The 15,172-nt window shown below is 45.9% G+C and overlaps 1 protein-coding gene across 1 annotated transcript in view; it reads left to right on the top strand.

The window, feature by feature from the left end:
* LOC123751102 (beta-1,4-galactosyltransferase 4-like) overlaps positions 1-15,172 on the top strand; it is an 84,490-nt gene that overhangs the window by 52,149 nt on the left and 17,169 nt on the right. Inside the window, exon 4 of the mRNA XM_069328283.1 lies at positions 6,933-7,116. Within this exon, the coding sequence (XP_069184384.1) occupies positions 6,933-7,116 (184 nt within the window). The remainder of the gene's footprint in view (positions 1-6,932; positions 7,117-15,172) is intronic.

Genomic DNA, 15,172 nt, shown 5'->3' with positions numbered 1-15,172 from the left:
GTTGATATAGGCGATCTTCTCCTTTTTCTCTAATAGTCAGTTTCAAGTCCACTTTCTCAATCTTTCGCTTCAATCTTGACCAGATTTTCCGTCCAAGTACTTGTTCTATATTGAAGGTTTCTATGCAGTAATCTGTTTACGCAATCTTTGATTGGCAGTCTGGCGGTGGTTCCACCACGTTTTACTGTTTTGGTGGATATTTTTTGTTTAATTTTGTTTTCTAAGGCTGGCAAGATGGTTTCCATTCTTAGATTCTCTCGCCATGAGAGAATAGGTGCTCGCAGTATTGTTTTGAAGGCATCGTTTTGAGACACTCCAGTTTCTCCCACTGGTTATCACTAAGGGATGTATGAGCAGGAGCAGCATAGTCAATGAATGACCTAACTGCTTGAACGTAGTACATTTTGAGTACTGGTAGAGATGCACCATCTCTAAAACTTGTCAGGGAATGCTAAGCTGAGTTTCTGGTTTTGTAACGTTGCAGAAGATATTAAATTTCTTGAGTTAATTACAACTAGGTGTCTATTATGACACCAAAGTATTGAACATTTTAGTGACCCACTCAATTTCCTTTCTTTGAATTGCAGCTCTGATCCCTTGAGTTCTCATTTTAACGGCCATTGGCACTGTGGAGAAATGCCCGAGAGACCACTGGAACATTATCTAACACAGTGCACAGTTACAAACCCATTAAGATTTCAACTTAGATTCAACAGAGCAGAGGAAGTTGTTAAACGCATATGGCAAAATCTTACTGAAGCGACCATACGAATCATAACTACTCATACTCCGCCCAAGTAAAACAGAAACAAGCAACACTTAGTGGGCGAGCTAGGGGCTTAGGGTCCGCGCAGGAATATCCGTGAAAAAAATGGCCATTGCTTTGCATTTATGTTGTTTATGCGTTCTGAGCATAACCTAAGGAACTGCTATGCGTTCCACTTCCCTGCTGATGATATCTAGGCATTTTTGTGCACGATTCATAGCGCCTTTGCCATTGATGATGACCACAAAGTCGTCTGCATAGTTAAGCAGTTTGGCTTTTGGTAACTTGAGCTTCATGAATTGTTCCACGAGACAGTTGAAGAGGAAGGGGCTTAGTATTCCTCCCTGCGGAGTCCCATTTTCCAGCCTCTTTGAGGAAGATGTTTTTCCTTGGAATTTGACTTTAGGTTCTCTGTTGATTATACTTTGGCAAATGCAAGAGCGTGTCCCTTGATTTTCTTATCCACAATGCAGCACAGTGTAGCTGGAGCATTGGCTAGCTCTAAAGCTTTTTCAAAGTCCAGAAAAAAAAGGATTCCTGGTTTGTCATAGATTTGATCCAGGTGGGAGGTAAGGCATTCTGTGGTTTTTCTGTCAGTAAAATCATTTTGGTGCAGTGGTTTGGCTTTACATTCAAATCAATTAAGAGCCATTCTTTCTGCAGTTTTGGCCTGTTCATCCTAAAGGTTTCCAATGTCTTTTGTTGGCTTCGGTTCTTGGTGAATCAAGTAATTTATTATGAGCATTTAAGTCACCCGATATGATAGTTGGTTTGGTGACTGTTGTTTCAGACATTGCAGAGAGATCCATATCGTGTTCTCATTGGCTCCTGTATACATTGAAGATGTATAGGATTGAATTCCTCATAGTGAGATTAACTCGAATAATTTCGACGTCCTCACCACAGTTAGGCAGGTCTGTGATTGCTGTGGCATTGATATGATTTCTTACTAGAATTGAAGTGCCTCTGGTGCCACCTTGTGCAATTGGGGAGTGGAAACCTTGATATCATGTGATATTGATACTTCTTTCAGTCCTTGTAAATGTTTCTTGAAGTAAAACGATATCAATGTTGTCCTTGAGAAGCACTGCTCAGAGTGTTTGTTTTTGAATCCTTTGATATTCCAATATATATTCATGAGTGTTGTTATTGGCCATTATTATGTTATAGTAGAGTCCACCAAGGACTCAAAACCATTGACTCGTTTGTGGTTTATTATGTGCTGATTTTCCCGACTGCTTGTGTCGTCTTGGTTAGAGTGGAGACGCCACTGGGCGCTGAAACCATTCAGCTTCGTCACCTTCTTCGACTTCATCGACCATTACAGGTAGGGCTTGTAAACGTGTGGACAGGAGAGAACATGTCGAATTTATACTGCTGGGAGGTCAGATGTATACAATTAGGTGACGAGAAAGGTGTAAAGGTAAGAGGCATGAGGAAATAACCTATACATAATAATATTAGTCACGTGTAGTGGGCATGGCGTTTTGAGCCGTGACGTCATCGTTGGCATCTTCACGTTCCGCTCTCGCTCTCACTCTTATGGTGGGTAGAGTTAATTGTTCCGCTATTGGAGTATTTATGGTGTGTTGTTCTACTTTCATTTGAAGGCTTCAAGAATCTGAAATCTTTCAATGGATTTTGTCTAATATGCAAATGTTTTTATTCTGAATTTCTCTTGTTAGGGTGATGTCACGAGCCTCGTGAGCTTGGTCGACGTCAAAGTCACTCCTAATTGTTAAGTAAGTAAGTGGGCATCTGTCAGTCTCAGGAGACTATGGAGTTGCGCTCTGGTTGTCGGTCTGGAGTGGCCTCTCCAAGGCGCAAATCCATGGTAGGTTGATACGGTGGAGAAGCTGTTACCCATGCAGCAGGTCTCTCCTCTCCACGGCGCCGAAATCCTCCAATGGAAAGACAAATGCCAATACAGTTGGTTCCTGTGCCGTCGCAGAAACTGTCAGAACGAGCTTCAATAACGAGGTTGACTGTAAGGCATGTAATTTCTGTAGCTTCTAATTGTTAGAAGCTCCAGAAATCACATGTGTTAGTCAAAACCAAAGAGATCCCAGGTTAGGTTAGGTTATAATAGATTTGGCTCCTATTCATGTTCTCCCCCTTTCTACTGAGGGTGAGCAGGGAAACGGGCCTTACCCTTATATCCTGTAAAGAGGCTCCCATTTTCCAGGATATCAGAGGAGGGATCCGAAGGGAAATGTTGCCAAGCTGTGTGCTCCTTAAAGGGGGCCCTCCATCCATTGCCAAAGTTTGGTTATCTCCTCCCTGAAGATTCTTGATGCTGTAGGAATACACGTTGAAGGGAGCACCATCCTGGAGAGGGGAATCTGCTGTCGTCCGGTCCTCAGAAGGTCGCGCTTCTGTAGTGTAGAAAGTTTGTGTGCCTCTTCCGGTAGAATCCTCTCTGTTCGGGAAACACGACCAAATTATATAACAATCCTTCTTGAGTTCGCTGTTAACACTCGTTATCCGTTTTATTCGTATAACTAACGAATAGGCGAGAGATCTCTTTAAGGATGCTGGATGACAGGAAGTATGCAAGAGATAAGAATGCAGGTTAGAATTTTTTTAAACCATTTTAGTTTGGAGTCTCTTTCTCGTTCAAGTTATACACAGGTGTCGAGGAAGGGTAGCTCCTTGGGGATAGATTCGACTGTAAAACCCCAATCTGGGCGGAAACCAGTCTAAGTTACTTAGACTGGTCTAAGTTGGAAACCAGTCTTTAGGTTACAGTCTAAGACATGGCGCAGGCACCGTCCCACTAGCACCCTCCCAGGGGAAACGTCTTACTCCGGCGTCTGGTAGGTCGTCTGCAATTTCTCCTTTTATGTTCCTCAAAGAAAGCTGTTACTTAACGGGTTGCTGCCACTTGAGGGGTGCTTGGGCACAAGGCCGAGACATCTAGAGAGAAAAGGTTGGCTCCTTCCTGATATGGTTGGTTAAAGTCAGCAATTTTACGAAGAAAATATGTAGGGTCGTACAGTCTCTCAAGCAATAGTTTCAGTAGTGGAGAGAGGATCGCTGTGAGGGTTATATCTAGCGGCCTCGTTGGAGCCCTCCAACCATTCAGATCCGGCCGTCCTACCAAGACCCTCTGGAGGGATGATAGTCTTTATGAACTCTCGCTAAGAAATATTGAGGAGGAAACATAGTAATGGGGATCATGAAGCTATCTCTTGATGCCGCTGAGAATATTCCTCCTCTTTTCCTGTTTTCAACTGGAACTGGACCGTCCACATAGTTGTTGTCCAGGAGGATAATAACACTGTTGCTTCCGTTTGCCGCAGGTTGGAGCGTCACCTCTGGGTTTGCCGCAGGTTGGAGCGTCACCTCTGGGTTTGCCGCAGGTTGGAGCGTCACCTCTGGGTTTGCCGCAGGTTGGAGCGTCACCTCTGGGTTTGCCGCAGGTTGGAGCGTCACCTCTGGGTTTGCCGCAGGTTGGAGCGTCACCTCTGGGTTTGCCGCAGGTTGGAGCGTCACCTCTGGGTTTGCCGCAGGTTGGAGCGTCACCTCTGGGTTTGCCGCAGGTTGGAGCGTCACCTCTGGGTTTGCCGCAGGTTGGAGCGTCACCTCTGGGTTTGCCGCAGGTTGGAGCGTCACCTCTGGGTTTGCCGCAGGTTGGAGCGTCACCTCTGGGTTTACCGCAGGTTGGAGCGTCACCTCTGGGTTTGCCGCAGGTTGGTCACCTCTAGGTTTGCCGCAGGTTGGTCACCTCTAGGTTTGCCGCAGGTTGGAGGGTCACCTCTGGGTTTGCCGCAGGTTGGAGGGTCACCTCTGGGTTTGCCGCAGGTTGGTCACCTCTAGGTTTGCCGCAGGCTGGAGGGTCACCTCTGGGTTTGCCGCAGGTTGGTCACCTCTAGGTTTGCCGCAGGCTGGAGGGTCACTTTTGGGTTGGCTGCAAGTTGGAGCGTCACCTCTGGGTTTGCCGCAGGTTGGAGGGTCACCTCTGGGTTTGTGTACAGTTGAGGTTCGGAGGTCTGTCGCCTCCATTCCTGTTCCAAGACTGGTCTCTTCTTGTGCTGTTGTTTTAATTGTGGCAGAAATGTCCATTCCACCAATTTCCACGTCCTTCCAGTTGACTGTTACCCTGAGTCCTGTAGTTCCTTGTGTCTCTACTGAAATCCTGTCTGCATGTCTTTCCTTCTACAGTGTGGTAGAAGGGCGGCCTCTGGTTGACATGTTGCCTGTTGTACTGTATTTTTTCTTTGACTTCTAGGAGGAACCCATTGTTCTGTCTGCATGTTCCCTGGTTCTTATCAAGCAACGAGCCCCAGATGTGCATGAATGATATTGTATTATTCATACAATACTTTTCGTGACGTTAGTTTATTTCAGAGGTGGCCAAACCGCGGCTCGGGAGCCACATGCGACCATTTTACCTTTAATTAATATGCCGTTCGTGAGCAATTCTAGTGAATTCAAATATTCTAGAAATGTCGTCCTGAATCCAGAGCAAGAAACGTATGGCTATATAAACAGCTGGGATACTTAGGGAAGGGAGAATAGTATAAGTGCGGGCCTAGCTTGTACACTTCATATTAAATCTTATTTTTAGTGTATTTGAAAACTTTGTGAAGGAAAATATCTTAAAAATTGTAAGATACGAAAATAGGAAGAGGAAAACTCAAATTTTCAGCCATAGTCGGAGGAAGAGTTTGTTCTGTAATGAGGTTTGTGAAGGGGAAGCATCGTGCTGTCCTTACAAACCAACACCTGACGAAGCTAATTCGCTCTGACAACATATCAGCCATATTGGGAACGACTTATATGCAAGATGAAGACATAAAAGACCAATACTAGCAGTAAATAGCGTCTTAAATTGCTTGATATGTGTAGCATTGTATTTTTGTCAAAAAAATATAATTTTAATAATTAAATTTTTACTTACAAAATTAATCTTAAAATATTTCAATTTTTTGCTCTACTTTTTTTGTTAAATATTTGTCTCTCTGATTGCTGAAACTAACACAAATTAAGTTTAAAAACTGCCTGCATGAATATATATTATGGCATTCAATGTGCAGATTTTTAAATTTAATTATAATTTTTGTAAAAAAAACTGTATATAACAATAAAAACGTAAGTGTAAATTTTGTTGATGTCTGTGGCTCTCAAACATCTGAGCTTTATCATTTGTGGCTGAAAGAGTGAGCAAGTTGGACCACTCTCGGTTTATACAAGGCGTTCACTACATCACTCACACCTGACTGTCGACTCCGGCCACATGACTGGTCCCACTCCATAATACCTAATTATATCTGGTACTACTTTATTACAAGTAGCTTCTTTTACCCAACTGCTTCTAGCTTCTACCACGGTAAGTATCGTGTCCAGGTTCTGAGAGGCGGGTGATAGGCCTGATGTTGCTGCCTGACAATATGTTGATCAGTCCATCCACTGACTAGACTCCATGGTCCCTGGAAGACATACACTAACTCTTTTTCTTGTATTCCTAGACTAAATCCTTCCCATATTTCTACTTTTAAATCCCAGAACAATCAAATTCCTCTCTGTTCCTTTTGTTTTGTTGTAGTAATGAGCAGCTGTCCTGCTTACACGTTCCCACTAATGTTCTCATAGTTTTCGTTCAAGTTCTCATCCTGTAAAACAGGGAAATGGTCTGTCATATTAACCGCTGCCTTCCTGATTATTAGCTGGCAGTTCTTTGCCATGGTTCTAGCTCCTCATTTATCGTCTACTCTCCGGGTATCCTGCTGGAGAGTAGACGTTCTATGTCTTAGCACGCTATTAGATGTTTTATCCTGCTCTGTAAGCCTGGTAACTTCTGGCCTAAAGTTCCAGTCTTGAGTTAAGGGCATGATGTGTGCCACTGCTGTTGACTCGCCAGTTGCTATTTATCCAGGTTGTCATACATATGTTTGAAATCATTAGAATCGACCAGAGTTCCGGAATTTAATAAACAAGTGCAGGAGTCATTAGTTTACCTGCTATTTTATATTCATATTCACATAATTTTGTTTTCATATTTTCTAATGTCTGTTAGTTTATTGATTTTATTTCCCTAACTACTACTCTCATTTTCCTGTCAATGTATTCGTTCTACACAGACAAACCAACATGTTACAAGTAATGGTAATGTTCCCGTATTACGTTGACAATATATTTATGTATCACATCTCTGCTCTAACAGGGGCGGCACCCTTCAATCGCGCCAGTTTACTGAACGTGGGCTTCAAGGAGGCCCGCAAGGAGGGTCCGTGGGACTGCTACGCCTTTCACGACATTGATCTGCTGCCTGAAAATGACTTCCACCTCTATCACTGTTCACCTCAGCCAAGACACCTGGCTGTTGCTCTCTCAACATTCAATTATAGGTGAGAAAAGAAACCAGCATTTGATGCTCGTGTCTTCTCGTGCTAATAGTCAAATGTTGACTGTTCGCATCAAATGTTAGACATGTGCTAATAGTCATATTTGTGTATTTATCTGGTAATATCAGAGGAAACATTATTAACTCAATAATGTATAACTTTTAGAAGGGAAGAATAAGACTTCACAGACGACTGTTAAATAATTTGAAGTCAAAACTGATGGGGATAATATTTAGTTCTCATTTCAAAGTTTTGTTGTTGCCACCACAACGGCAAAGTTTTGTTGTTGCCACCACAACGGCAAAGTTTTGTTGTTGCCACCACAACGGCAAAGTTTTCGAACGGAAACAAGTAGAGTGCTTAGTACCTTGAGTGACTGTTTCAAGGTTACCGCTAATAGAGACGGAAGTGTGAGTATTATGAGATCATATGTGTAAAGGAGAACTAAAATAGCAAGTTCCTAAGAACTGATGCCATAGAAGTATCTACAGAAGAAAGTAATATAACTATGTTTTGTAGGTTTAAGACTCAACCCTGGCATGTCTGTTCAAATAATTAGGAGGACAGTTTTTGTGTAAGTTGAATAAATGAAGCGTTTTGGTGAAAAAGGAGCAGTACTAGATTTGAGACACACGCTATAAACAAAAGCTAATTACTTTCGTAGAGCAGTGTAATTACAAAGGAAAATGTTTATTAACATTTTACAACAGTCTCCAGTGTTGAGGCAGTCTTTCATGTGTTGTAGTGTTATCTTCAAGGACATATTAAATGTAATTTTGATATTGATAAAAGATTTGTTCCAGAAAACAGGTAAAGAATATTTATATACGAATAAAATGTGAGTAAATAAGAGCATAAATAAATAGTAAATAAGAGTACATGCCATAAGAGTGAAGGTTTAGTGTGGGCTGCAAGGGAAGGATTACAATTGAAACGTAAGCAAGAGTGCAAATGTCATCAAGTAACATAACAATAAACAGAACTAATAATATTGAAAGATCTGTGGTAGAATAAAAGGTAGAGATCTGGCGACAGAAGAGAAACTTGGAGACCTCATCAATTGAGGAAGAAAGTATAGGAAAATAATCAATAGCAACTCTAGATCTATCAGAGTATGATAGAAATTATTACATGGAGAAAATGTATAAAGATTTATCACTAAGCACGATGGTTCAGTATAACTTTTCATAATACTTTTATAATAAATAATTTTATAATACCATATATTTTTATAATAATGTGGCTGAGGAGTTCATAACTAACCCACAAATCTGAAAATCAAGAAACTACGACATTTTGGGTTGTACAGGATGAAAGTCATTCTCCGACTTGAAAATGGTCCAGGATGGACAGAAACGTCGAAGTTTAATAATTTTCACCACCTCCCCATCTGGCCCGTTGGCGCCGTGAGGGGGCTTGGTGGACGGGTGCCGGAGTGTGATGCTCCGTGAGAAAGTCCTCCGTCCTTTTGTGGCCTTGCGCTCCTGCTGCTCTCTTCTTTAATTGTGCCGGATCGCTTTTCCTTTTCCTTATGTTTCGTTTTTCTCCCTCTCTTCTCCTATCTGCTTGTCGATTCCTGCCGACGTTTTGCTTGTTTTGGTTATTCCTTTGGACTTCTATTTTGACGCCCGGGTGCTTGAGGAGGCATACTCTTGCACCCGTAGAACTGTACTACCCAACATCTCGAGCGAGGGGAACCTTTTATTGTCAATACCCTTTTCGTCGCTGAACCCGATCTCGACAGACTGACGGTTCTTAAGGTGGCATTTGTGGGGCGTAGACTCGCGACGCACCCCTAGGGGGCCCCGGCATGATCGGCGATAGCTTCCTGTTAGGTGTCCTGCCTCTAATTGTGGCTCCATGGTGGGTATGGGGGTACATTCGTGGATGAATTTGTCTCTCTTCATCTGTATGTCGTTGAATGTATCTGTTGTACTCTCTCAGGCTCGTGGGGTGGGCGACCAAGCCCCCGAGTCGGCCTGTATTGGAAGACCGGGCTCTGTAGCCTCCGCTACGTTGGGCCCCGACCTTGCTCCTCCTTTGACCCTCCTGACTTCTTTCCCCAGCTCCCCTCCCTCCTCTGTGGTTGGGTCGAGCCTCAAGCCCCCAGTGGTGACCACTTCGTCCCCTGGTGCGGCTAAGTCTCTCGTTGTGACTTCTGCGACTTTTAACCCCTCTCTCTCTGGGGGTTCTCAACGCTGTTCGCGCCCCGGCCGCACTCGCTCGATTCTTTCCCGTACTGATGCGTATCAGGCCTTGTTTGGTCCCGCTTCATGGGCCAAATACTTTGATCTCCTCCCTCTTGATTCTGCGCCTCCTGATGATTTCTCCCTCCATCGCCATCTTGTTGATTCTGTTGATGCCTCTGTTACCTTCAACCCCACTCGTCTTGGTACACGTGTTGTTGCTGCTGCTCCTCAGGATGCAGCGTCCTGCTTGGCTGCCTTATCCTGCCTTGGCGAGATCCCTGTTCGGGTCTCAAACAACGCTCGGTTGAATGCCAGTGTTGGCACTATTCTCCTCCCGCCCCATGTTGCGACCGGTGTTCGGAATCTGCAGGACTGCCACAATGATATTCGGCATATCCTTGATGCCCAAGGCCATTCTGTCCTCCAGGTAGACTCGTTTACTCGTCCCCCTCGTGGTCGTCGCCGTCAACCCCTTCGCGTTGTGAAGATTACCTTTGATGGTAGGACCCTTCCATCCTCTGTCATTCTTGCTGGTGCCAGGTGCTCTGTCCAGGTGTACATTCCTTTTCCTAGGCTTTTTAACACGTGCTGGAGGTTTGGGCATAGTGCCCTCCGCTGCTCTGGGACTGTCTCTCTCTGTCCTTTGTGTGGGGGCGAAGGTCACTCGAAGTCGGAGTGCACTTCTCCCCAGGCTCGCTGCCTCAACTGCAGTGAGGCCCACCCTACCTTCTCCCGTGCCTGTGTCCATTACAAGCGTGAGGCAGCCGTCCTCAACTTGAAGCACCGGGAGCGTTTATCTTTTCCTGAGGCAAGGCGCCACGTTCGCTGGCTCCCGTCTTATGCTAACGTCTCTTAAGTTCGCGTGTTGCGCTCTTCCTCTCCTCGTCCTTCCCACCTTCCTCAGGCCCACAACCGTTTCTGGGCCTTGGACCCTGATACGCCCACTGCCCCCTCCTCTGTTCCTTTGGGTTCTGTCCCGAAGGGTTCCCCTCTTGGTTCTCTGTCTGGGGTTCCCCTTCTTTCTGCCCGGTCTGTCATGTCTCCTGTGTCTTCTTCCTCGTCTCCCTCCGCTCCTCCTTCCCATCCTTTTCCTCCATCTATTGCGTCTCCCCGCTGCCTGTCAGTGCGGGCTGATGTCCATCGCTCTCCTACCGGCCGTCGTGTGTGCTCTCGTTCAGCTTCTCCTGTTGAGACACTGGAATCCGTTGCCCAGTACGTAGTTGCTGGGACACCTGTCTCTTTAAGTCAGAAGCGTAAGCCTGGCTCCTCTCATTCCTCCTCCCCGGCGGGTAAGCAGGCTTCGCTTTCTTCCTCGGCCCCTTATTCTGACTCTATCGCCCTTTCCCCTTCCATTTCGGTGGTTGCGCCCCCTGTTCCTACTATGGAGGTTTCTTTGGCCCCCGCTTCCCTCTCGGTTGCTGCCCTTGCTGAGGTGCGCTCCCCTCTTTCTACTCCCCCTCTTCCTGCTGCTGTCCTTGACTGCTCCTCTCGGTTGCCTCCTCCTCTTCCGGACCCCGCCTGTCCACCTCTGGTCTGTTCTCCCGCTTCCTTCCCTCCGCCTTTGATCAGTTTACCCATGCCCCCTAACCCTGACTTTGCTGAACCTGATCCCGACTTTGATCTTCTTTAACGTGATATGTTGCTCTTTCACCTTTGTTTCTTCCTTGTTCTCTGTTGTTGTCCTTTCTCTTCTCGTCAATGTCTATTCTTCAATGGAACGTTCGGGGTTATTATGCCAATTGCCTTGAACTCCAACTTCTGATTTCGCGGTTTTCGCTCCTTTGTGTCTGTCTCCAGGAGCCGATGCTTGGTGCTCGTCCTGGTCGCTTTCGTGGCTATTCCTTTCTCTCCCCCCCCCCCCCAGCTGTTGCTGGGGCTCCTAACTCTTCTGCTCTCTTGATTCGCTCTGATGTTCCCTTTGTCTCCTTACTTTTTCCTTCTCCTCTCCATTGTTCTGCTGCTCGTATCTTTGTGGGGAAATGGTGCACTGTTTGTTCCATTAATCTCCCCCTGAGTGTCCCGCTTTCTCTTCCTGATCTGAAACACTTACTGGACTTCTTACCGGAGCCTGTGCTCCTGCTGGGTGATTTCAATTGTCGTCATTCCCTTTGAGGTGATGTTCTGACGAACACCCGGGGTCGCCTTCTTTAGCCGTTTATCCTCTCTTCTTCCCTGTCTCTTGTGAATTCTGGTGAGCCCACACATTTGGACTCTCGGACTCGCACCCTTTCCTGTCTTGATCTTTCTCTTTGCTCGTCTTCTCTTTACTTAGATTTCACGTGGCAGGTTCTTCTTGACCTCCATGGCAGTGACCATTTCCCCATCCTTGTTTCCTTTTTCTCTTTTCGCCCTCCCCTCTCCTTCCCTAGGTGGCAGTTTGCGAAAGTGGACTGGAACCTCTTTACCCCCAGTGCAACTCTCTCTGACCTCTCCCTCGCTCTCTCCTTTTTCATGACACTGTCTTCGACGCTGCCCTCCGCTCTATTCCTCGCTCTTCCTCTCGGGGTCCACGGAATTGCGTTCCCTGGTGGAATGCAGACTGTGCTCGGGCTGTCCGCTGTAAGAGTGCAGCCTGGAAGAGACACCGCCGTCGGCAGACGGCCAATTCTTTTCTTTTCTTTCGGAAGGCGAGTGTGGTGGCCCGTAAGGCCATCCGTACAGCTAAACGTGATTGTTGGGCATCTTATGTCTCCACCATTACGTCCGAAACTCCTCTATCACAGATCTGGAAGCGTATCCGCAAGATAGCGGGTAAGTTCGTTCCCGATGTTTCACCGGTCTTTCACTTACATGGTACTCTTGTGGCAGACCCGTTGCAGGTCGCTACCGAACTGGGTTTCCATTTTTCTTCTGTAGGGCTGGTCTTCATCTTCCCCAATCTTTCCTTCTTCGTAAACCTGTACTTGAGTCTCGTCCTTTCGATTTTTGCACTCATCTTCGACTTCCCTATAACGATCCCTTCTCTCTCTCTCTGAACTTCGTTCTGCCCTGGCCCTCTGCGGATCTACGGCGGCAGGCTCCGATGGTATTCATTATGAGATGCTTCGCCATCTCCCTCCGTGCACGTCTCAGTTTTTACCGAGTCTGTATAATCGGATCTGGGAGTCGTCGTCAGTCCCTGAGGACTGGCGCAATGCCGTTGTCCTCCCTGTTCGCAAACCAGGGTCTCTGGGAACATCCCCTAATTACTTTCGCCCTATTGCTCTTACAAGTTGTCTGCAAACTCTTTGAACGTATGGTTAACGTTCGTCTGATGTGGTTCCTGGAACACCATCACCTCTTCTCCCCTTCTCAATTTGGTTTTAGCAAGTGCTGCAGCACGACAGATATCCTGGTGAACTTGGAGGTCTATATTCGTACTGGTTTTGCTGCGAAGACCTCCGTTGTTGCCGTCCTTTTTGTCCTGGAAAAGGCTTACGACACCACTTGGCACTTTCATATTCTATCCCAGCTTCATTCTTTTGGCCTTCGTAGTCATCTCTTTCTCCACAGCTTACTCTCGTCGTTCCTTTCGGGTGCAGCTTGGTACCGCTCTCTCTGCCTCTTTTCAGCAATACGAAGGTGTGCCCCAGGGTAGTGTTCTGAGCACTACTCTTTTTCTGGTTGCCCTCAATGGTCTTCTTTCCTCTCTTCCTTCAGGCGTCTTCTCCGCTCTATGTCGATGATCTTACCCTTTGCTGTCAGGGTGATTAAGACACTCGTTTGTCTTGGTCTCCCCATATCTCTTACCTCCGTGTTGAATGCTCTAAGGCCCTTACCCTCCTACGGGTATTGTCCCATACTTCTTGGGGAGCGGATAGGCGCACTCTCCTTGCTTTACATTCCTTTCTCATCCTGTCTAAGCTCGATTATGGTTGCCCTGCTTACTCGTCTGCTTCTCTTTCTACTCTTCGCCGTCTTGATGCTTTGCACCATACTGGGTTGCGCCTCAGTTCTGGTGCCTTTCGTTCAACTCCTGTCCTCGGCTTGTAGGTTGACAGTGGCTTCCTGTTTCTCCTGGAACGCCGTGATCGCTACTGTCTTCGCTATCTTGCGCGGTCCTTGCAACATCCCTCCACTCGCCTCTGTCATGCTTTAACTTTTACCCCTCCTGTGGTTCCTGTTCCTCTTCACAACCTCCCTCTTTCTGTCCGGTTATCTCGCTTACAGGCTTCTCTTTCCGTTCGTATTTCTAATGTTTCTCCTCGTGTTGTTCCTTCTTTGCCCCCGTGGAGAGTCCCTCTTCCTCGGTTTTGTACATCCTTGACCCGTATCACTAAAGCTTTTACCCCTCCTTTTACCCCTTTAGGGGAGCCGGTCGGCCGAGCGGACAGCACGCTGGACTTGTGATCCTGTGGTCCTGGGTTCGATCCCAGGCGCCGGCGAGAAACAATGGGCAGAGTTTCTTTCACCCCTATGTCCCTGTTACCTAGCAGTAAAATAGGTACCTGGGTGTTAGTCAGCTGTCACGGGCTGCTTCCTGGGGGTGGAGGCCTGGTCGAGGACTAGGCCGCAGGGACACTAAAAAGCCCCGAAATCATCTCAAGATAACCTCCTACGGTTTTAAAACGCCTTTTCCTTGAGCACTTTGCTTCTCACTCCCGCTCCGTTTCTGTCTTCACCGATGGGTCTAAGTCTGCGGACGGTGTTGGCTACTCTTGTTTTTCCTGATCGCGCTTATATGTGTCGCTTAGCTACGGAGACTAGCATCTTTACAGCGGAGCTTTATGCTATTCTCTATGCTCTTCATCTCCTTTGTAGTTGTTGTTGACTCTCGTAGTGCCCTCATGACTCTCGGGTTCTTTAATCCGTTTCATCCAGTAGTTGTCAAGATCCAACATTGACTGATTCTTGTTCACAGTAAATTTAAGTCGGTTGAGTTTTGTTGGGTTCCCAGCCATGTTGGTGTCTCTTTAAATGAGCGTGCGGATGCTGCCGTCAAGGAAGCTGTCCGCTCTTGTCCTATCTCTCGTAAAGGCGTTCCATATTCCGACTTTTATCCGGTTATCCATTCCTCCATCCTTACCCGTTGGCAGGCTTCTTGTGTCGGAAAATCCGACACCATTTAATAATCATACAGATAAGAGCTGTGTTACCAACAAGTTACCCATAGAAAACGTAACTTGTAGTGGAATTACCGTCTATAGAAAACGGGATATCATCACCACATACTATTATAATTCACCAGCTATTCTGCTGGGAATTATTCTTAAATACATTAGTCTTTGGACTTTACCATCATAAAAACATCTTATATAAATTAACTTAATTATCAATATTAAAGTAGAGTAAATGTGACCCTTCTATCACGTTCTGAAATCTGGACAATGTAAGCCAGGCGTCAGAGTGGAGGAAGGGGGGCAGCCATTGTTGTTTTATTGAGACCAGAGGCTCACACGGGAGCAAATTCGGCTCCTGTTAATTTACTTGGACGTAGTGTTATGGAAACCAAAGGTGTACCATTTTTCAACACGCTGTCTACATATCAAGTTAAGTGTCTATCCGAAACCCGTTTATCATTCATTTATGGCCATTAATGTCAGGATATAGGGTGACCCGGTTAGATCGCGAAATCGCCTCAAACTAAAGGTAATTAAGCCAGGTCTTTAATGTTCCATGTACTGTTTTCTCTGAAATACTTGTCATATATAGGATTCTGGCTTCACAGCTAGCGCACTTTTGACAGGTCAAGTCGAGGATGCAAGATTTGTGCACCAGTTACTGGGTGATATGGAAGCTACCTCAAAGAGGATAATTAGGTGTCTACACCCTAGTTATACCTGGTGGACTAACCTGCTGTACTATAAGATAAGGAACCTCTTCAATGTATGTAGTTACTGTAGTTTGATTGGCTGCATATATATATAAACTATTAAACCCCCCCCTAATGT

The sequence above is a fragment of the Procambarus clarkii genome, chromosome 2 (assembly GCF_040958095.1).
Source record: "Procambarus clarkii isolate CNS0578487 chromosome 2, FALCON_Pclarkii_2.0, whole genome shotgun sequence".
Lineage (NCBI taxonomy): Eukaryota > Metazoa > Arthropoda > Malacostraca > Decapoda > Cambaridae > Procambarus > Procambarus clarkii.
Note: the sequence above shows the minus strand (reverse complement) of the source record. Positions and strands in the feature narration are given on the sequence as shown.